The sequence below is a fragment of the Moschus berezovskii genome, chromosome 9, assembly GCF_049115385.1.
Source record: "Moschus berezovskii isolate FMDL1 chromosome 9, NW_MosBer_1.0, whole genome shotgun sequence".
Classification (NCBI taxonomy): domain Eukaryota; kingdom Metazoa; phylum Chordata; class Mammalia; order Artiodactyla; family Moschidae; genus Moschus; species Moschus berezovskii.
In genome coordinates, this window is record NC_142468.1 from 19,533,166 (window position 1) to 19,555,549 (window position 22,384).

The window sequence follows — 22,384 nt, forward strand, 5'->3', positions numbered from 1 at the left end:
GAAACCAGATTCTGTCTTGGTTTGGACCCTGACAAGCTGTGTGATTTCTGAGTACATGACATCATGTCTCTGAGACTCAATTTTCCTGTCTGCAAAATTAAGTGCTTCTTATCTTATGGCACTTACAAGGTAGGAATTTGTTTTTCTGATGATGCCCTGGAAGAAACTAATCTTCAAAGTCCCTGGAAAATTCCTTATGACATTCAGATGACGGAGAATTATCCTGGAATGATTGTCTAAGACAGCTGGGCAAGGCCATGCAAGCTGGCTGGTTTCCTGGAGTTGGCAGGCATTTGGCCCAGGATATGTCTAACACACGCAGGGCAGGTGGGGAGTGGAGAGGGCTGGCAGGCTGGAAGCTGGAAACTCAGAAACCTCCCCATCTTGGCTCCAACCACAGTCTCTGAAACCTAGTTAATGTTCAGAAAGGAGGGCCCAAGGAGGCTGATATACTGTCCCAAAAAGGGAGTGATAAGGTGATCAGTAAGTGACATTTCTGTGGGCACCTTGCCTGGAAATACCAAGCCTCTGGAAGGTGAGATGGGTTGGCAACTTTGTTTCTTATGAATGAGCCTTCCCTCTCAAAAGCCATGAGCCTTGGCTTTTAATCTAATATTGGATTCTCTTTCTTCCCTATTTTTCTTTCTTTAATTTTCCAGCTATGTTCTCTGAAAACTTGCTAAGCCTCACCCCTTAGAGCTCTTAATTTTTCACTTTTGAGAAAGAAATTGTACTCTAATGGCTCTTATGTTTGAACTTCTATAAATATATTTATTCCTTACCTTGGTATATTTACTTCCTGGGATCGCCTTCCTCACTCCAAGATATCTGGTCCCCAAGTGAACCAATGGGCATCCCTTTACTGTCTCTATTTTACCAAGATCTGTGAATTCACCTATAAGTTCCTGAGAGGTGAAGGAGATTTCTTGATGTCAGCAGGGAAATTTTAAATCAAAATCATAGGAGATGGGGGTGGGTTAGCAATTATCTCAGGCTAAATAAGACGGGCACATAGCTTACAGATGAAGATACAAATGTTAGTACCCAGTCATATCCCTGGAAGGGATTTCCAGGTGGCTCAGTGGTAAAGAATCCACCTGCCAATGCAGGAGACCAGATGATCTCTGGTCAGGAAGATCCCCTGGAGCAGGAAATAGCAATGCACTCCAGTATTCTTGCCTAAGAAATCCCATGGACAGAGGAGCCTGGAGGGCTATAGTCTATGAGGCTGCAAAGAGTCAGACATGACTTAGCGACTCAACAACAACATGTCTCTGAAAACCTCTGCCACTTAGGCTCTGATGACTCCCAAACCCATATATCTTACAGAAAATGTTCTGCAGAACTTCAGTCCCTCACTTTCAGCTGTCTCCTGGACAATGCCACTTAAATACCCTGTATGGGTCCTGTAGGAATTCACCAGATAAACCTAATTTGCAGGGTAAAAGATCAAGAAATGCCTACCATTTCTTGTGTAACTGACTCCAATAAGTATCAACACATTAGGAAAGTTGTAAATACATGGACCACAAAGTCTGCTTCAAAAGGGACACATCTGGAAAAAAAAAAGAATCCACTGAGCTCTGATTTTTTTGTGTGGATCCCTTTGATGGCTATCTGTGAATTCTAGAAATCTGTCTTTATTTTGATGCTCTGCTCTTCTTATAACTACATCTTTCCCTTACCTCTACCCTCATTCTTCCCTAATTCTATTTTTCAAAGTCCTCATCCCCCTTTTATTTCAATGTTGCTTTTTTCTTTTTTTGCAAATATATTCTTGTTCTGGGACCTTCTTCTTAAATGCCAGTGCCTTCAGTTTGGAGTTTCTCACCCAGACTTACTCATTTGATCCACTGCAGATGTATATATCTGCATATTTCTGTGTATTATGATTATTTATTTGGTGTATATAATTAATAGTTTCTTCTTTTTTTTTAACCTTTTGGATGATTTGGACACACTGGTAAGGTTTTCAACTCAGTATAGCTGGACAGCACAGAAATGGGTCTTCCAACAGGGCTACTTCCTGCTGACGAGTATTATTCTCATCTTTGATTTTCGCTAGGCTGCTGAGAAAGTGGTGATCAGTAGTCTTCTAGAGCTTGTGTTGGTGATGGCATCCTGGATGCACTGGGACACACATGCTCCTCATTAACAGTCTTTGGGAGGAAACTTGCCCTTCTCAGCTTTCACCAGAGGCCCTTTGTCATCAAGTTATTTGTCTCCTCTCTCACTGAAATCAGTCTCTATTTACTCAAGGGGTTGGTCACATGTAGGTATGGACAGTTTGTTGTCTAGCAATGGAAGAGAGAAACATTATGCTGGTTAAATCAGTTTCATTATGCCCATCATTCTTTTCTGTTGTTACTGTCATTTCATTTTTTATTTTCTAATTTTTACGGAGCTATAGTTGATTTACAAGGTTGTTAATTTCTGTTGTATAGCAAAGTGATTTGACTATAGGAATACATATACATAAATCTATTCTTAATCTTTACCTTCCAATCTTTACTAAGGAAAGGGATTCCCATTACAGAAGAGATAAGGTTACTCCCAGCTGTTGCCTCCTAGAGGTGATAAAACTCCTAAAATGTTTGAAAGGGTGTTTGCTGGTTTGTGATTGGAGACTGGTTACTTCACAAAGGGTTAAAAGACTGGGGAGGCTGCTGAGCAGGAGAAAAAGGTGATGACTGTTCTGTAGATACAGCCTCCATTGGCATAGTAATAGAGTGGCCATATATTTGTGGATTTCTACTTGGGTTTGGTATCCAAAGGTCTCAGCAATGTAGCTTTTCTCTGTATGTGGCTCTCCACTCTACTACAAGCAATGTTAGGAGAGTGAAGAGGATGATGATTTCCTGAAATACCATCCCAGGGTTTTCTCTAGAGGTGGATGGTAGGGGTGAAGAGCTTGGAGCTGTTGTGCTGTCACTAGCTCGGGCTTTGGGTCTGAATGTAACGCTCATGGGACTGACTGCAACTGTGGCTCCATCAGGAGAATTGCAATGGAATTCTTCACTGGTGTAGGCTGAAGTTCTTGGGTATTGGCTAGAGTTGTTGAATGAATTTCCTGTATTCTAACAGGTAACTTTCCCGCGCCATGACAGGTACTGGCTGGATGATAGGTTTGATACTTTGGACAGGTCGAGCATGAGATTTACCTTCTATCCTGGGGCTGGACTGGCCACCTCAACCCCAGCCTGGGCTGTGCTGGCTGTAACGGACCTGATCGTACTTGACAGTAGACACTAAGTTAGTGTCTGGTTAAGTGGTGGTGATTAATCAGAAGGTGAGTATCTTGGTAAAATGCATTCTAACTCAATGGAATGGTCTACTGATGCTACTAGTGTCTGAGTCTTCTGAGGACTCCATCATTTAAACAGAGCTGTTTCTTAACTTTCTCCATTGACTAGTGATGGCTTAGGTTGTCTCAGGGTTGTCAGTCATGATTCATCTATAAGCTTTTCAGATTCCTGAATTTTGTGGTCATTATCTCCTGTTTGGAAGCAACTCTCCATGGATCTCTGCCATAGTGGTACATCTACAGAGTGAAGCATTATTTGCTCTTTCTTTGTTGTTTTTTTAAATTGGACTATCTTTTCAAGGCTGTTTAATCCAAGGATGATGTTTACTTTCCATGTTTGATCATTATAATAATGGCCTCCGACTTTGGGATCGCATCTTTTAAAAAAATCCTTTATCATGACTTTTGTGGCATTTCAAAAGATGTATGTATTCAATCCATCATGTTAACTTGGATCCAATTTTAAATGAGTTACCTTATGCCCCACATCTAGTCACCAAGTCCTATCGATCTTATATTCAACCTTTTCCTCTGATGTCTTGAGTCTTACATTTTTTAACAGTGGGCCCTCAAAGCACAGGTCCTGCCATTAACTAGCTGTGTCACCTTGGAAAAGTAATGTCTGCTTTTGAATTTGCAGTTCCTCAGTTATAAGATGGAGATACCAGTTATTCTCTTATAGGACTTCTGTGAAGATTAAATCAGGTGTGGCTCTGAAGTTGTGCTTTTGGCTGATGCTGTGGTGGTGGTTCCTTAGTTTTTGCTTAGACCTCCTCTTCTAAAGATTCCCTAAGTAGTCTCAGATGCCCTATCTCTTCTTGCTCCATCTTTCATACACTTCTAACATACAACTGTGATTTATCCTCCTATTTTAAAACCTCTGATGGCAGTCCATTACCTTTAGAATAAAATCCACAAGTCAAAGTTTCTTTTTAACCTGTTATTAAGGTTAAATCTAATATCCTTTTAATTCCTGGGGCTGTCCTGCCAGTGCATCCCTCTCCTCAAACATACATAACTATATCTTAAACTCTGAATACATAAACAAGCTCATCCCTGCTGAAACCTGGCATACTTTTCCTTTATTTGAACCTATGAAAATTTTATTTCCTCCACTTGAAATGACCATCCCCAGGTCATTTGTTCCTCTTGAGTAAGGCTTAGTTCTAAAATTATTTCCTGTGGTAGATCATTAGGATAACGGCCTCCAATGAATCATGTCTCCCTATGTCAATGTGACATTGCTACTCCTACAACAGGAGATGGAGTTGATTTCTCCATCCTCTTCAATCTAGGCTGGTCTTGTGACTTGCTTCAAAAAATAGACAGTGGTGAACTTGACATCGTATGAGTTCTGGAGCCTGGGTCTGAAGAAGCCTTTCTGTTTTCATCCTCTCTTTCTCGAAACTCTTGACACCATCAGGCTGTGAAGCAGCCCAGTGTAGCACACCACGGGATACAAGGCAATGTGGAGATGAACAGAAGCCTCAGCAAAGAGAAGGCATTGCTGCCAAGCAAGTGAGTTGAGACCATCACAGACCCTCTAGCCTCAAATGAACCAGCGGATGATTAGGACCACATGGGTAAGACCAGCAGAAGAGCTGCCTGGATTGCTAATTCACAGAATCATAACTGTGAAAAATGAAAAATCTTCATGGTTGGTGGTCGTTGGTTATACAGCAATAGATAACTGAAATACATCCTCAGAGAAATATCCTAGATATACCCAAGAAAAACTCATGATTCTCTCCTCTGGGCTTTGTGGGTACTCTTCTATTATAGCATATAGCTCATATAACTACCTGTATATGAGCAATGGTCTACCTGTATCTGTTTCTCTCACTAGATTAAAAGATTTTCAAAAGCAGAGATCAGGTTTTTTATTCACCAGCATATCTCCCATGCCTACCCTAGCACATGGTACAGAGGAACCATGTACATTTATTACCCAGGTCACAGACTCACCATTTCCTGAAATGCTTTCATCTGCTCTCTGGAACATATGGTCAAAAACATGGTAAGATTTTTTTTTATATTCTCAGCTTTTTCAGTTAATATTTCCTATATCTTTCTCTTACCCAATAGCCCTGCTTCCCTGTAGCCCTCTTAGGTGGTAGCTATCTTCCCTGCCCCATGCCTTATAGTCTATAGGGTTGGAAGGTAGGTAAGCAAGCTTTGTTTCTCATGGCTTCATTCAGACAGTCTTCAATTCCTCCCTCTTCTCAAAAGAACACTTAGCTTTGACTCTCTTGACTTTGGATTAAACCACCTGTAGCTCTTGTTGTGACAGTCACATACTGATTTGTGGATCCCTGTGTCTCATTCTATAAAGACTCACAAGTACCCTCTCTAACACTCCTCAGAAGTGATTTCAACATCCATCCATGATTTCACTCTTCCGAAATCATGACCTCCTAGTTCCTTGACCCCCACCCTATCTCAGTCACTTATTCCCATGGTTATACCTTCCATCTTGTCATCACCAATTGACTGCAACCTCTACAACCTCAGTTTCAGACCCTCTACTATCCAATCACCATCTCTTATATTTCTTGCTCTCTTTCTTATACATCCAGCTCCAAAACTTCTTTGCCACTGGAACCTACAAATTTATTGTAATCATTACTCTTCACTGTTCTTTACCATAACTTATTCTCACTTTTCCCCTTACTCAGTTAAAACTTAATGGTCAATCATTTTAGTTATTCTCTTGCCTCTCTTTGATTTATCACAATCTGATGCTAGCTATAGTCTTTTAAGGACTCCTAATGAAGTCTAATTTTCTACTTGATACACTCTCAAACTCAAGGGATTTGAATGTGGCTGGAGAAAGATTTGCCTCTCTTTAAATTCATAAATATTAATAACAATCAAGAGGGTCCCTAATGCTACCTAGGAGTCAAAACTCTGTTTTCCTAGTCCAATCCCTTTACTCCCCTAAATGATTATTTCATAACTTCTAATCTCTCCCCAATCTTTTAACATCTCTACTTTTTTTGCTTCCATTATTACAAAGAAAATTTAAACAATTTGTACCCCTGTGTATTTGCTAAGCCTCCCTTCCTCTTCCAATGAATACACTGCATATGTTTCTAGCTAAAGCTACCCACATATTGGTGCATCACATTCAATCCCTTACTTTCTTGTGGAAATCACTCCTTGAAATTTCCCTCTTTCTCCTGCACTATTTTTCCTCTTTACTGAATCATTCCCATCATCATACAAACATACTGTGACTTTCATATTAATTTAAAAACCTACATATCCTAATCTCATTTACCCATTTAGATATTACTTGCAGTTTTGCCTGTTATGAAAAACTCCTCCAAAGGTTAATAAACTCACCACCTTGATTCACTTTCTTCCCATTCTGACTTGAACTCACTCCAGTAAGACTTTTTGCTCTCAATGCTTTATAGAACGTGAACCTACCAAGGTCAGCAGTGGAGCCAATGCTGCTAAATTCAGTGGCTGATTCTCAGTTTTTATTTGACTATCAGCTACATTTCATATAGTAGATCAAATCTACTCTTGGTTGAAATGCTTTCTAGAAAATTTGGTTTCCAAGAAACCTTATTTTCCTAATATTCCTCACCTCCAACTGTGCTTTCTCGGTTTCTTTTGATTTCTTCTTTTCTGCCTGACTAGATTCTGTACACTAGTGTATCCCGTTTCAGGACTCAAACTATGTTTTCTATCTGTGCTCACTCCCTTGGTAAGCTCATTAATCCCATGGCTTTAAATACCATCCATATGCCAATGACTTATGTCTCAGCTCAGACTCTCCCTTAAAAAGCTACATCCACAAACCCAAGTGCCTACTTGTTATTTCCAGTTGAATGTATAATAGGTCCCCAAAATTTAGCATGTCTAAAGATGAAGTTTTTGCAAAATCAGACATGCAGATCAATGGAACAAGTTAGAAAGTCCAGAAATAAACATACAATTAATCTCGAAGGAGGCAAAAATATACAATGAAGAAAAGACAGTCTCTTCAATATGTGATGCTGGGGAAATTAGACATCTACATAGAAAAGAATGAAATTAGAACATTCTCTAACATCATAAACTCAAAGTGGATTAAAGACCTAAAGGTAAGATCAAATACTATAGAAACTCCTAGAGGAAAACATAGGCAGGGCACTCTTTGATGTAAATCACCACAATATCTTCTGGGAGTTGTCTTCTAGAGAAATGGGAATGAAAATGAAAATAAACAAATGGGACCTAATTAAACTTTTGCATAGCAAAGGAAACCATAACAAAACTAAAAGACAACTTACAGAATGGGGGAAAATATTTGCCAGTGGTGTGACCAACAAGGGATTAATTTTCAAAATATACAAACAGCTCAATATAAAAAATAAAATCCAATCAACAATCAAACTCCTCAGAGTAAATAGAAAGAAACAGAGTCATCTTACTGAAATATAAGTCAGAGCATGTCACTCATGCTCCAAGTCCTCCAGGCGTCCTAGGACCTAGAGGCGACATGATTTGGCTCACGATTACCACTCTGACTTCATCTCTATTACCCTTTCTTGCCTTCACTCTACCGCATTTCTTCTTTGTGGCTGTGCCATGTGGCTTATGGAATCTTAGCTCCCTGACCAGAAACTGAACCCATGCCCCCTGCAGTGCAAGCCTGGAATCCTAATCAGCGGATCACCAGGGACATTTCATTCTTCCCTCTGCTGTAGCTCCCTCTTCTCAGTTCCTCAAGGCTCTAGGAACATACTTGCTTTGGAGTTTTAGCTCTGGCTTTCGGGAATGCTTTTTCCCTCAACATCCACATAATTCAACCTCTCATCTCCTTCCATCTTTACTCAAATGTAACCTACTCAGGCAGTTCTTGCTTGGCCACTGGTTCCAAATTTTTAACACTCCAATCCCCCTCTGAAACTCCAATACTTTGGCCACCTCATGCGACGAGTTGACTCACTGGAAAAGACTCTGATGCTGGGAGGGATTGGGGGTGGGAGGAGACGGGGATGACAGAGAATGAGGTGGCTGGAGGGCATCACTGACTCGATGGACATGAGTTTGAGTGAACTCCGGGAGTTGGTGATGGACAGGGAGGCCTGGCGTGCTGTGGTTCATGGGGTCGCAAAGAGTCGGACACGACTGAGCGACTGAACTGAACTGAACTGAACTGATCCCCCTCTTCATACTTAATTTTTCTCCTTGGTCTTTATCACTACTGAAATTCTATAAACTTTCCTTATTATTTTGCTGTCTCCTCCACTAGAATATAAATTCCATGAGAGCAGAAATTTTCATCTATTTAATTTACTTCTAAATTCCCAGTGCCAATAATGCTTAGAAAATAGTAAATACTCAGTAAATATTTGTTGAATGAATGAGAACACATATTGAAAGAAGAACCAGATGGAACACTGTCTACAAATAAAACTAATTGAAATATCTAAAAACCAGATTAAGGGTAGAATTATTTTTCAAAGGACAACAGAATGTCAACAAAAGAGATGTATGCCACGGTTCATCTTATGAAGCTAGCATAAATTTGGTACCAAAACCAGCAAGGAGGGTAAGTAAGAAAAACAACAGACCAATCTTGCCCATGAAAATAGATACAGACATCCTAAACAAGAGTTTATCAAGTAAAATCCAGAAAAGTATGAAAAATATATCATGGCCAATATTAAGGCATAATTCCACTTATATAAATTTCAAAATTAGAGAACACTAAGAATACAAGCATTGTTCATTATCCAAATCCGCTTGGTACTTGAGTTCAGACAGAGACAGTCTAAATAATCAGTTGGCATATTTGTGGATACTTCAACTGGGTGTATTTATTTTTTAAAGTAACATATGTAGACTTTTTTGGTGTTCTGTTTTATGAACCTTGACCTATATATAGATTTATGTCATCACCAGTGACCCAGTCAGAATACAGAACTGTTCTATCACCTCAAGGAATTCCGTCATACTCCCAGTCCTTCTCAACTAGTGAGCCGTTCTCCGTCACTATAGGTTTTGTGCTTTTTTGGTTTGTTTATGTTTTAGAATGTCCTATAAGTGGAATACCACATCATGTAATCTTTTGAGACTGATTTTTTTTCCATTCAGACAAATAACTTCAAGATTCATCCAAGTTGGTGGATATCGCAATAGCCCACTCTTTTTCATTGCTGGATTTGGATGTACCACAGTCTGTTTATTCATTGACTCACTGAAAGACATTTGGGTTGTTTCCAGTCTGGAGATCATCAATAAAGCCATTCTGAATACTGACAAGTTTTTGTCTGAATGCAGGTTTTCACTTCTCTTGGATAAGTGCCTAGGGATTGCCGGGTCATATGGTAAGCATCTATTTAACTTTATAAGAAAATTTCAGAATAGCTGTATCATTTTATCTTCCCACCAACAGTACATGTGAGTTCCAGTTGCTCCATAAACTCACCACCACTTGGCATTGTCAGGATTTTTATTTTAGCCATGCTATAGGTATGCAGTAGATACTTAGTCCTTTTGACTCCCCCAGATTGGAAAGCAAACAGCCAGATTTTAATAGTTAGGGAGTCATCTAAAATTTTATTTTAATTTATTTGGTTACTTGTTTGGATAGTAAAGGATACACCCATATGTGGAAAGATTGTGAAGAAGAGCAACAGTTTGTTTAGTATAGAATAGACAGTGGTTTCTCGAATGGGAAGGGAGGTAGAGGCCATCCACTATGCTCCCCAGAGGCTCTAAGATGCCTATTATGCATTATTTGTGAAGCGGCATGGTAGCACAGGTGGTGCATGTGACAGTTCTATTCTTGAAACTGTACCCATGTGCTTGATAGATTTTACAATTTACAATTTTTAAAGAGATATCTGAACACACAAAACACACAAACCCCAAAGTAATGCAGAAAAACTTACAACCACTTCTTTTGGAAGTTCAAGTACAATCAGTTAAAACACTTAAAGGCATTTCGTAGAAGAATATAAGACTTTCTTGAAACTTATTTAAATATGAAATAATTTCTTTAATACTATGGGTTTGTGCACACCCCATAGGGTAAATGGCTAGTTTATTAATGAGCTTATTTGTTTCCAGAGCCTCAACCATAGGCTGGTCCGTCCGTTCTGTTCCGTTCAGTCGCTCAGTCATGTCCAACTCTTTGCGACCCCATGGACTGTAGCCTACCAGGCTTCTCTGTCCATGGGATTCTCCAGGCAAGAATACTGAGTGGGTTACCATCTCCTTCTCCAGGGGATCTTCCCGACCCAGGGATCGAACCCGGGTCTCCCGCATTGGAGGCAGACGCTTTAACCTCTGAGCCACCAGGGAAGCCCATTCTTTTTCAATATTATTACTTACTGATGATATTAATGACTGACAAAGAGTAGCTTCTTCCTAGAAACTAGAATGAGAACTTGACTTTATGTAAGAAGCACATTGAACATATTTTGTTTGTCATTCACAAATCATTGGACACCTCCCAGGTCACAGTCAAGGCTACAGAACACTTCAGCAATCTTTCCTTGTTGCCATCAATACCTTGTAAGGAGAACATTTACCTGTGACAACACTGGGGATTTTGGAGAGAAAGCTCTTCACTGTTCTGACGGGCACACCCCCTGTCTTGTCATCTTGCATCTTTGTAATGATGTCTTCAATCTGAAAGAGATTAAAGAAAGGAAGTGCTATTGCATCTCACAAAGTAATAGCAAATGGTACTTTTACAGACAGCCAAAATGTGGGAACATGGACACCAACAAGAGATACCAGGAAAGGCCTCTTCTGTGTCAATAAACATAGTAGCTGGATCTGCTATGTGTCTTGTGCTGGGGATGCAGAGGCCAGGGGTTTATATATAAAGAGCAAAAAGCATGATCTGTAAGAACAAGGCTATGCCCCCAGTTCAGTAAGGTAGGGAGAAAAAAATTCTTGATGGGATCCAACATGTAATTCAGTATGTATGTGATGAAGTTCCTCCCCTTTCCCAGACTGGATTTATATATAATTTGAATCACATGAAATTACCATATTCAAACTAAAGAACAGGAAATTTCCTCTAATATATCAACACACGGCTGTTTGGAAGTATAGGCAGGGCTGTCTTTGGGACCAGAGAAGAATCCAGCCAGAATGGCACAGGAGAAAAAGAATACAAATCAAGACATGGAAAGTGCTGATCTGGAGAAGGTGGAGCACAAGTCTCAAGGTTGTGAGTGGTGGTGTGAAGGGGGTTGCCTTGAGCCAAGAACAGGATCCTCTCCTTTGGGACTAGGGAAGACCACACTATCAGGAGAAAGGCCATGGTGGGCTATGGCCTGGAGCCAAGGTGAAATTCTATTGATGAAACCAGATACTGTGTACATACACTGAAAAAAGAACAGAGAGAGGAGATGGATGACCAAGAACACAGGTGTCTAACTTGGAAACCAATCTGTGGCCGAGAATTTACAAGGCAGGTGTAACTCCCCGGGCAGAAATCTTCAGAATAAGGTACAGAGCAACCTGTAACAAGGACATAGATTTTTTTGTTTGTCCAGCAGTAGGGGAGGGCAACTGGAAAAGAGGAGAAGATAGTGTTTAGCTTGATCACTTATTTTGTTCCCCGAAGCAACAGAATATAGTTGAAACACCAGGATGGATTCTCTGAGTACTCCCATATAAATCACATAATTTTAAGTCTAGAAATTTAAAGCTGTAGTTCAGTTAGTCTAATGTACTAGCATAGCAATTCGTGGGTGAGTTTCTCAAAGTCACATGACTAACAACTTATTTGCAAGAAACAGATAACTTGTTAGAGACAAAGTTAGGATAAGACATAATGTAATAATAACATACAATAGCCAAAATATATTTAGACTTTATTATGTAGTACTCTTCTAAGTACTAGACTAGTACTTAGTAAATACTAAGTACCAGTACATATTAGTACTAGTAAATATTATCCTATTTCATTCCCCTGAGTACTCCACAACCTCAATTCCACTATTATCCTCATTCTTAGATACAGAAATTGAGATTTGGTGAGGTGTATCAATCCGGCTAGACTAGGCTAAGTTGCGGTGACAAATAACTCTCAAGATCACAATGGTTTAACATAACCAATTTTTTCTCTCTCATGCTACAAGTCTATCAGAGGTCAAAAGGGGGACTGTGCTCATTGCAGTTTCTTTGGGACCCAGGTTGATGGCGCAGCCACCATCTTGAATGTTGCTGGTCATTGTGTTAGAGGGACAAGAGAAAATTCTGAAGATTCTTGCATGAGTTATTACATGCTTTAGCCCAGACATTAATATAATAATGTCACAGCTCTTTGGACAAAATGAATCACCACCCAACCACAAAGGAGCCAGGGGGTCCAGTCTTTTGGGTGCCAGGAAGGGAGGGGAGCTGACCACCTGTGAGCAGCATCAGTGACCACCTTAGAGGTTAAACCACCTTCCCAAGGTCACACAGCTACCCGGTGGTAGACCTGAACTTGAATCCAGCCACACACCCCAGAGATCAGGCTTCTGACCCCTGGGATGCTCTGTCACCCAATAAGAGTCTCAGAGAACAGGCCAAACAAGGAGACCACTCTCCCCTGGATATTCCTTGATTTCCCTGAGAAGGACTGACAGTGAGAAAGAACTTTAGCTCCTGGTCCCTTAGTCAGTGGCTGAATACATAACACCAGGAAAAAGGGCCCTTCTCTGAAGACCTGTGTTCTGTTAGATAATAGTATCAGGAGGATTTTCATCCATATTAATAGTCTCAGCTAGGGTCCCACCTTCTGTCCTCTAAACTCAACCCAATGATTCAAAGTAGTTTGAATATTTACTACTTATTGATAGTCCAGGAGAGTTATTCCTAGAAAAGTGATATTTTCAAAATAATCTGTGCTTTTGGTTTCGTGTGCTATGTGAAACCAGAAGTATCAGTTACATTGTTGCTTTTTATGGCTTGAAAATTACTCAGAATTAGAGGAAAGCCAATATTTCAATTCAGTTAGACCCCTGACTTGACACTAGTTGGTAAAAGTTCCAGTTTAGGGATGTGGACTGGATTTAAAGACTGGCAGATGTCATCTCCATGATTCTTCTTTTTTTTCTCTGCTCTGTTTAGTTGCTTTATCACACCATTGAATCTTAAAAGGACTTATTTACTAAAGAAGAAGATCCATCTTCTTATGTTGGCCCACCATGTACCAAGGGTTAGATCACTCATCAGAGATGACAGAACAATCCCCTTAAGTGACCAGAAAGAGGATAATGTTCTAGTAATAGTTTATAACATCGGAGGTGTAGAATAATGTTTCATTGGTCCCTAGTTCCTAATTCCTTCCCAGTATTAATGTATACCCAGATCCTTACCCTGGCTTCACGATGGGCTAAAAGTCTGCTTCTCTACTTTGGGGCTCAGCCATGTGACTTGCATGGCTAATATAATGTTACTGAATGTGATATGAACAGAGACTTTCAATATACCTGGATGTGATGCTTACCCTCCTCCCTCACCCTCCTGCATCAGATAGTTGTTGTTCAAAGGAAGGGGAGAGACATCTAGAGCAGAAGGGATGCAACACAGAGCTAGATCAGTCAAGGGTCGTATAAGACAGTGGCCCAACTTCACTGTGGTTAAAAGTCAGCTGACCTGTAGACTTGTTAGTGAAAAATACATGCTTACTGTGTGCCACTGAGTTTGGAGTGATTTACTATGCAGAAAAGTTGTGGCTATTGCTGACTGATACATAGAGCTCTGGGGAAAAAAATGCATTTTCAAAATTGATGAAGCCATACAAATACCTGGTAACAAGGATCAATACATTTTAGAGGTGGAGTATCCTAGAATCCAAACCTTTTAAAGAATGTAGAAATTCCACCTACACTATTCATTATGTGCTTAAAAATTCTTAAGGTCAATTCTACCAGCATTACGTCAGGCAAATCTGTAATCACTGAGTTTGATTCCATAGCATGGTTCACTGTGACATCAGTTAGTAATACATACTGTCTCTAAAATTTTTTTTTCATGGTGTACAGAGAAATGCTAGGAGTACAGACCCACCAAAAATTCAAAAGTGGGTTCCCAGGAGCTTATACAAATTATAATGGCAAACATTTTCAGAACATCTATGTTACGATCAATCCTAGGTATTTAAAATCAATTATCAATATTCTTGGTCTTAAAGTTTATTTAACAAAGACACTGAAATTAAAACTCAGAAAGGTTAAGTGATTTATCCAAGGACACATAACTAGAAAGTGGCAAAGCCAGGATATCTTACCCAATTCTTCTTATCTCCAATGCCCAAACTCTTTCTATCAAATCTAAGATTCATCTTATATCCTCAACCAGTGCCTGCCAACATGCTTTGTAGATAGAAAGCACTTAATACTGTTTGCATTGAAGGGAAAGTTTAGTTCAGGCCTAAGAGGGTATAGGTGAAAAAAGAAATTGATCCAGATAATCAGATTCTCAACCCTCTTAGGGTTTATTCTGGTCCAATGACTGCTGGTATCTTGTTGCTCAGCATTTTCCCTCTTGGTCTCAGGGGCTTGACTGGATTTATCTTCTATTGGTAGATCACAGCTTCCAGGTTGGGGGTGGGGAGAGGGGAGGTATACACTTTTGTTTTCTTGACTGTGCAGTTCCATCTAACTTCTGGCACCTTTTGTTCCTGAAGAAGAGCAACATCAATTCCCTGTCATCCTTTAATATGAAGTTCTGTGTCACCAGGGAGCATGCTGCACCTAAGTGACACCGAGCCAATCAATAAGCAGGTGGCCCTTATCTGACAGCCAAGCCATGCAGAGAAACCACGTGGCCAATTCTGCCTGGATGGCTCACGACAACCAGACACCCTTCTTCAAGGAGCTCAAAGCTCAAAGCACTGACAAGCACGTAAAACATCCTTCCCAACAGCAGGAAAAATGGAAACAACTCACTGTACCCTAGTGGGTTTTCTCTGAAATGAGGAATATTATGCAGACCGTAGATGTAACTCACTGAAATAGCCATGGGGTGTAAGACAGGAGTGAGGAGAAGCAATCCTCTGTTTACAAACTGGAGCCACAGCAGGATGGTAGGAAGAACACTTGTCTGAGGCCCAAGAGAAATGCCCACCTCAGTTTCACGGACTTGCTGTGTTGACCTTGGACAAGTTATTTAACCTCCCTGGACTTTATGTCCCTCATCTCCACAGTGACAGCCCTGGCTGCTAAACTAAAATTTCTAATCCTAAAACATGAGAGGCTTCTCTGACCTGACAGATACAAAGCTGTGTCTGCGAGGAAAGACTAGGAGCAGCAATCAGGCTGCTGGGTTCCCCTTCTGCTCATCTGCCCTGTGGATCCATGCAGGACGTTCCCTGTGCTGAGCAGTGCAAGGTGAAGGAAAGGTGCTGGGCAGGACCGGGGAGTTTTGAAGTTTTGAGAAGTCATTTTGGACAGAGCCAAATCGGAAGCCAGACAGAGACATGATCCAAAGAGGCCCTGACACTGCCCTTTCTGGCCAGCTCCACCTCTCCTCGGATAGATGGCATGCCTAACAGAAATGACTAACGGCCAATATTAGTTGTGTTTGTGTAAATTAATTACCCGAAAACTAATTTATTTAGCTCCTCCAATTTTTCCTCAGTGGAAGATTAGAAAACTTCAAGAATAGGCAAACTATGCTGCTATTATTAAAAAGTCCACCCCAACTTCAGCAAAGAAGGCAGAGTATGCCTCAGGCACGAGGGTCTTTTTTATTGAAGCATTTCATCTTGACTTTGCAATCAGTTGTCTATTTCTAGCTACTAATGACTGTCACTTCAGCTCCTGCATTCATTAAAAACCCCTTCTGTTTTGGTGTCTGTGAATGAGTGACAATGACTCTTTGGACACATCTTATCAGCCTGGAGGCAGGAATCAGAGCTGGCAAATGATAATCATATTTCTTAATCCAAAATGGGCATGCTTCACTGAGCATGCTCTGTCCCATATGTGTTCCATAAGATCAGGCCATTTCTCACTCTTATTTTTAAAAACACAGAACACTGCTGTTCTCAACTTGTAAATGTTCTCAGCTTCACCTACTGGTTTAGTGAACATTTATTGAGCATCTAGAGAGTGCCAGGCACTGATCTAGTTTCTATGGTTACAAAAAGCAGGTAAAAGACAAAATCCTTTCCTCTTCATCATGGACTAATACATTTCAGAAAGATTCAGGGATCCAGTCTGCTTTGGAGATAGCGGAGCCAAGTATGAGTTCGAAAAAAAGCTGGAAACACTAAGGAATATCACTTTCAGAGGCTCTGAGAAGGGGAACCATAAGGGCTTCCTCCCTTTTTCTCCATCCCATTCAATGGCAGGAGCAGAAGTTGAGATTCCTTGTGCTAGTTATGACAAGATTGCAGTGCCTCCTAATTTGTGTTCAGTTAAAGTTACTTTTGAATCTCTGTCACAGCCTAGAATGCTTTTGACAAAAAGTTTTTAAAAATCCAAATTCAGAACAGTATGGAGGTTCCCCAAAAAACTAAAAATAGAGTTACCATATGATCTTGCAATCCCGTGCCTAGGCATATATTCAGAGAAAACTATAATTTAAAAAAATACATGCACTGCAATGTTCACAGCAGCACCATTTTCAATAGCCAAGACATGGAAGCAAACTAACTGTCCACCTACAGAAGAATGGATTAAGAAGACGTGGTGTGTACATATAAATGCACGTGGAATATTTCTCAGCCATAAAAAAGAATGAAACAATGCTATTTGCAGAGATTATCATACTAAGTGACGTAAATCAGACAGAGACAAATATCATATGGTATCGCTTTTATGTGGAATCTAAAACGTGACACAAATGAACTTACTTACAAAACAGAAACTGACTCACAGACATAGAAAACAAACTTATGGTGACCAAAGGGGAAAGGCAGGGAGGATAAATCATGAGTTTGGGATTAATACATATATACTACTATATGTAAAACAGATAAACAAAGATGTCCTATTGTATAGCACAGGAAACCATATTCAATATCTTATAATAATCTTTAATGGAAAAGAATCTGAAAAAGAAAAAAAAATATACACACACATATATATATATATACCCTTCAATAATTTTTTTTTTAAACTTCAAACACAGGGGATACAGTAGGTCCCCTACATACAAACCGTCAAGTTGTGAACTTTCAAAGATGCGAACATGTATTTGCCTGTCCAGCCATGTAAGTTAGTTCACATGTCTGGCATACATTGTCACACATCTTCTACAAGTGGCTGTGCTTTTGTGTACTTTACTGTACAGTACTGTATGGAGAACGACAGACAAATATCTTTTTTTCAAGTCTAGGATGTCTAGAAGCAAGCATAAAAGCAGCAGAGATGTTGCTGTTACTGCTAAGAAGTTATTGTACTGTACTTTTAAAGTTACTGTACTTCAAGATTAAAAATGTTTTCTCTACTTTTTGTGTTTTAGTATGTTATTTGTGTGAGAAGTATTATAAACCTGTTAGAGTACCGTACTATACAGCCGATTGTGTTGCTTGGACACCTAGGCTAAATTTGCTGGACTTAGGAATGCACTCTCAGCTTGGTACTCATTCACATATAGGGGACTTACTGTATTTTCCCGATATAACAAGCAATCAGCATGTGGGTGGCTGCGACATTACTGTAGTTATCCAGTTCTACCTGAATCACCATCTTGGCCATTCTTTCATGGTTTCCAGAAGATTACCCCAGCTCTAGACATCACTTCTACGTTAGAGAAGTAGAAATGTGGGAAGAACCAGGGACTGCTGGTACAGCCATATTTGTTCCTTTTATCCAGAAAAGCATATTCCTTCCCAGAAGATCCCAACAGATCTCTGCTCTTGTCTCGCTGACCAGAGCAGGGTCACATGGCTACATGTGGTTGCAAAGAAAGCTGGGAAGAGTGTAGTTAGCTTTTCCAGCCTTGTCACCACATGGAAGTATGGGAAGAGGGGAATGGAAATGGGGTGGGGTTCACCAAGTAACACTGTCTACCACTAAGGCCTTGCATTAAAGAACATTCATGAAGGATGGTTGGGCAGATCTTGATTCATCTCTCATCTGTTCTCTACATGCAGGCTGTATCACCATAATTTGTACTCGCATTTCCTATTAGGCTGTTTTGTTTTTTCTTTTACTCACCATTTAATCCTAATTGTGTGCTCAGTAAATATATATTAATGAATAGTTGAATGTGGCAGTGGTGATTTAGTTGCTAAGTCGTATCTGACTCTTGCAACCCCATGGACTACAGCCTGTGAGATCTCCTCTGTCCATGGGATTTCCCAGGCAAAAACACCGGAGTGGGTTGCCATTTCCTTCTCCAGGGGATCTTCCCGACCCATGGATCAAACGTGTGTCTCCTGCATTGCAGGCAGATTCTTCACTGCTGAGCCACCAGGAAAGTTCTATAGTCAAATGTATTCATCAGCAAATGAATGAGTAAATGACATGCTATATTCTTAAACAACTTTATCTCGGAATCCAGCATTGGACAGGATACTTAATATTTGAGGGTCTCGGGGTAGTGATATCTGGAATTTAAAGTAAATTTGGCATCTATATTTTTACGAAAATTCTGCTTTGGAAATATGTTAAATAAGTAGAAATCTCAAGATTTCTTGAACCTTAGCAACAACGGTCAAGGAATTACTAACCAGGCATTTAGGTACTAGTTGAGCCAGGAGCCAATTCCCCAGGATACTGAGCCTAACATCACCCAGAGGCAGTGCTAGGATGAAACAGCATTGTTTTGTCTCCTGAAAGTTTATTTTTATGGTTTTAATATTACCATATGTCGTGCTTCATAAATTACTTTTATGGAAAACATTGTTCTTCATTTAACTGAAGAGAAAAAGTAGGCAAGAATGATGTTCTAGGTCAGTGAACAAATAGCTTATTGATGATACTTTAGAGGAAATGACTTTCCCTTGAGCTTGGCTAGAACAGTCAAGTCTTAGAAGGTATCATCTCTCTTGTAGAAGAATCTATTGTTTGTTTGGAAATATGAGCAGAGCTGGTCCTTTGGGCAAGCCACAGAATAAAGAATCCCTGAGGAAGGTCAGATACAATGTAAATGAGGAAAATGGACACTGACCAGTGACACATTCTAGAGACATCACAGGACCTAAAATCTTTTTATTATAACCTCAAATTACTGTAATTTGAGTGTGCCATCTGCTTCTTATTGGGAACCATCCCCCTTTCACAGATAAGCACACTGATACTTAGGGAAGGAAAACTGTCCAAGGCCAAATAAGACTTGAATAGTGAGATTATTGATAAGAAACTCTGGCATCCTCGATCCAGAGCTGGCTCCCTAGTTCACTACACCAGGGCCAGGGCAGCTCCCAGGGAGGTTTCGCTTAACCTTCGGCTTTAGTTGAGTGCAAGGAGATGCAAAAGATGGGGCCACATCTTGTGCTTAAAAGTTTCATACACAGTGGGGAAGGCAGAAAAATGCTCCCTTCAAAAGATGTCCTCATCCTAATCACTGGAACCTGTGACTATTACCTTACATGGCAAAAGACACTTTGCAGATGTAATAGGTTTAGGGCTCTGAGATGGAGTGGTTATCCTGGGTTATCCAGCTGGGTTCAGTCTAATCACATGAGTTCTTGAAAGATGAAGACTTTTCCCAGCTGTAGTCAGAGAGACAGAGAGAGACATAGAAATGACTATAGAAAAGAGGTCAGAGAAATCGGACTTTGCTGGCTTTGAGAATGGAGGGAGGAGCCACAGTCCAAGAGATGTGAGAGGACTCTAAAGGCTACAACAAGCAAGGAAACAGATTGTCCCCTGGAGCCTTCAGAAAGGTGTGCAATCTTGCCAACACCTTGATTTCACTGCAGAAAGACCCATTTCAGACTTCTGAGCCCCAGAACTATAGGATAGCAAATGTATGCTAGGTTAAGCCACTAAAATTGTGGTGTAATTTGTTACAGCGGCAACAGTGACCCCTACTCAAGAACAAATGTTTGGGAAAACCGTTATTCCATATTTCAAAAGAGATGAATATTTCCTCCTCCCGGGGAGGAAGTGGGTAGATTTCCCACATTCCGCTGCTCTCTGCTTTTTCTGCATAGTTTAGCTGCCAAACCAATGGGAACCAGGAACTGTGGCTGTCTGCTTGGGGAAGATGTCAGGGATGAGGACGGGGAAGATGTCTGTCTCTAACCCAAAGTAATTGCTTCCATGACATTTTAAATGCTTCAGTTTTTGGCCTACTGGGATCAATTAGATGAGTGGCTCAGAGGTTATTTCCAGGAGCTTCTTAAATGGGTCACAGCAGCCCGCTAATTAACTTCAACACCACAATCTACACATGGAAAAACAAACACCCTTTCTTATTTCTCATCTCCAACCTTCCCTTGCCACATTCTTCAGTCCAGCCTACCAAGGAGACCTGGACAAAAAACATCAAGTGGTGACACGATGTAGATGATTAGGTCAGCATCATAAAATGCTCCAATTTTGAACATGAAGCCTTCTACAGAAAGATTCTAGTTCAACATGTACATCACTTTCCCCTTACTTCCCACAGTAAGAAGAAGTCAATATCTTAGTTTCCAAAGAAAACTGGTCCCTCCAGTATCTTGGAATCTCACTATATATTTTTCCTCCTGGAGGGGAACAAGAAACATAAGACTTGTCCCCTCTCTGCTCCCTGTCCCTGCCCCCGCAAGGACATCCTGGACTCTGGAATCATTCACCCTTTCTGACTCTTCAACACCTTCCCTGACTCCAAGCTGAACAACTGAACCGGTCACTGGAGCGAATCAGAATCGTTCATGTAAATCATCTCAAATATCTGCTGTGGTTCCCTACTGCTACAAAATAAGTGCCAAGTTTCCTATTATGGGATTCAAGGTCCTCTATGATTTGGCATCAAACTACCTTTTCAGCATCAGCTCTCCAAACTTCTGGTTCCTGGATACACCTACCTGCAAACAATTCTCTGTATTCCCATGCAGTGATAATTCGTCCATCACTGCAAACACACTGTGTCCTCATCATGCTCCCAGGCCCTGTGCAAATCTCCTCCTCTAGGAAATGGCACTTGATTTTTCCAGCATGTGCATACATATGTATTAAGAATGTCTATATTTTTATTGAAATATATTTTACTTGGCTTCCCTTGTGTCTCACACAGTAAAGAATCTGCTTGCAATGCAGAAGACCTGGGTTCAATCCCTGGGTTGAGAAGATCCCCTGAAGGGAACGGCTATCCACTCCAGTATTCTGGCCTGGAGAATTCCAAGGACAGAGGAGCCTGGCAGGCTATATATAGTCCATGGGGTTGCAAAGAGTTGGACATGACTGAGCGACTTTCACAAACACACACACACACATTTTATTTATAATGTGTTTATTTCTTCTGTACAGAAAAGTGATCCAGTAATACACAGACATATATATTCTTTAAAAAAATATTCTTTTCCATTATGGTTTATCATAGGATATTGAATGGAGTTCTCTGTGCTATACAGTGGGACCTTGTTGTTTAATCCATTCTCTGTATAACAGCTCATACAGAACCTATCTATGAAACAGAAACAGACTCCCGGACTAGAGAACAGACTTTTGGTTGCCAAGGGGAAGAGGACTGGGGAGGGGTGGAGCGGGAGGTTGGGATTAACAAATGTAAGCTATTATAATGGATAAACAAAATGAATGTTTATATTTTTTATTCCCTTTTTCCATTCAAAGGATGTGAGGTAAGATCCAGAACATGATGTTTCTCCCTTGCTCCAATGGTAAGTGCCGTATGCCTCCACTCAGGACTTTTTTTCTGTTACTGAAGTTCTGCTTCTTTCCCTCTGGACCATAACTTTCTGAAGGGGAGAGACAGTTCACATCTTTGAAGATGAGACCTGGTCTTCTGTACCTGGGCCCCATCAAATGGAAAAAGAAAACAGAGGATAACAGTCAGCCCTTCAAACAGGAAGGACTCATCCCTTAATCTCAGGATAATGAGAGAGCCAGCCCTTCAGTCTCACAGAGCTTCAGAGAGAAGAGAATTTCCAGATGGATCAAGAAAGACTAGAATGAAATTTCCTCAGCAACTGCAAACCCCAGGATGCCTAGAGATGTTTTAGAGAAT

At 40.4% G+C, this 22,384-nt stretch overlaps 1 protein-coding gene across 19 annotated transcripts in view; it reads right to left on the reverse strand.

Annotated features, from left to right (window-relative positions):
* Nucleotides 1-22,384, reverse strand: part of RGS6 (regulator of G protein signaling 6) — a 615,519-nt gene that overhangs the window by 183,368 nt on the left and 409,767 nt on the right. For all 19 annotated transcript variants that reach the window (XR_008687250.2, XR_016038168.1, XM_088839478.1 and 16 more), the window contains one exon: nt 10,840-10,939. Coding sequence is in view for 17 of the 19 variants with exons in the window: in XM_088839478.1 (XP_088695604.1) it covers nt 10,840-10,939 (100 nt within the window). In the remaining 2 variants the exon portion in view is untranslated. The remainder of the gene's footprint in view (nt 1-10,839; nt 10,940-22,384) is intronic.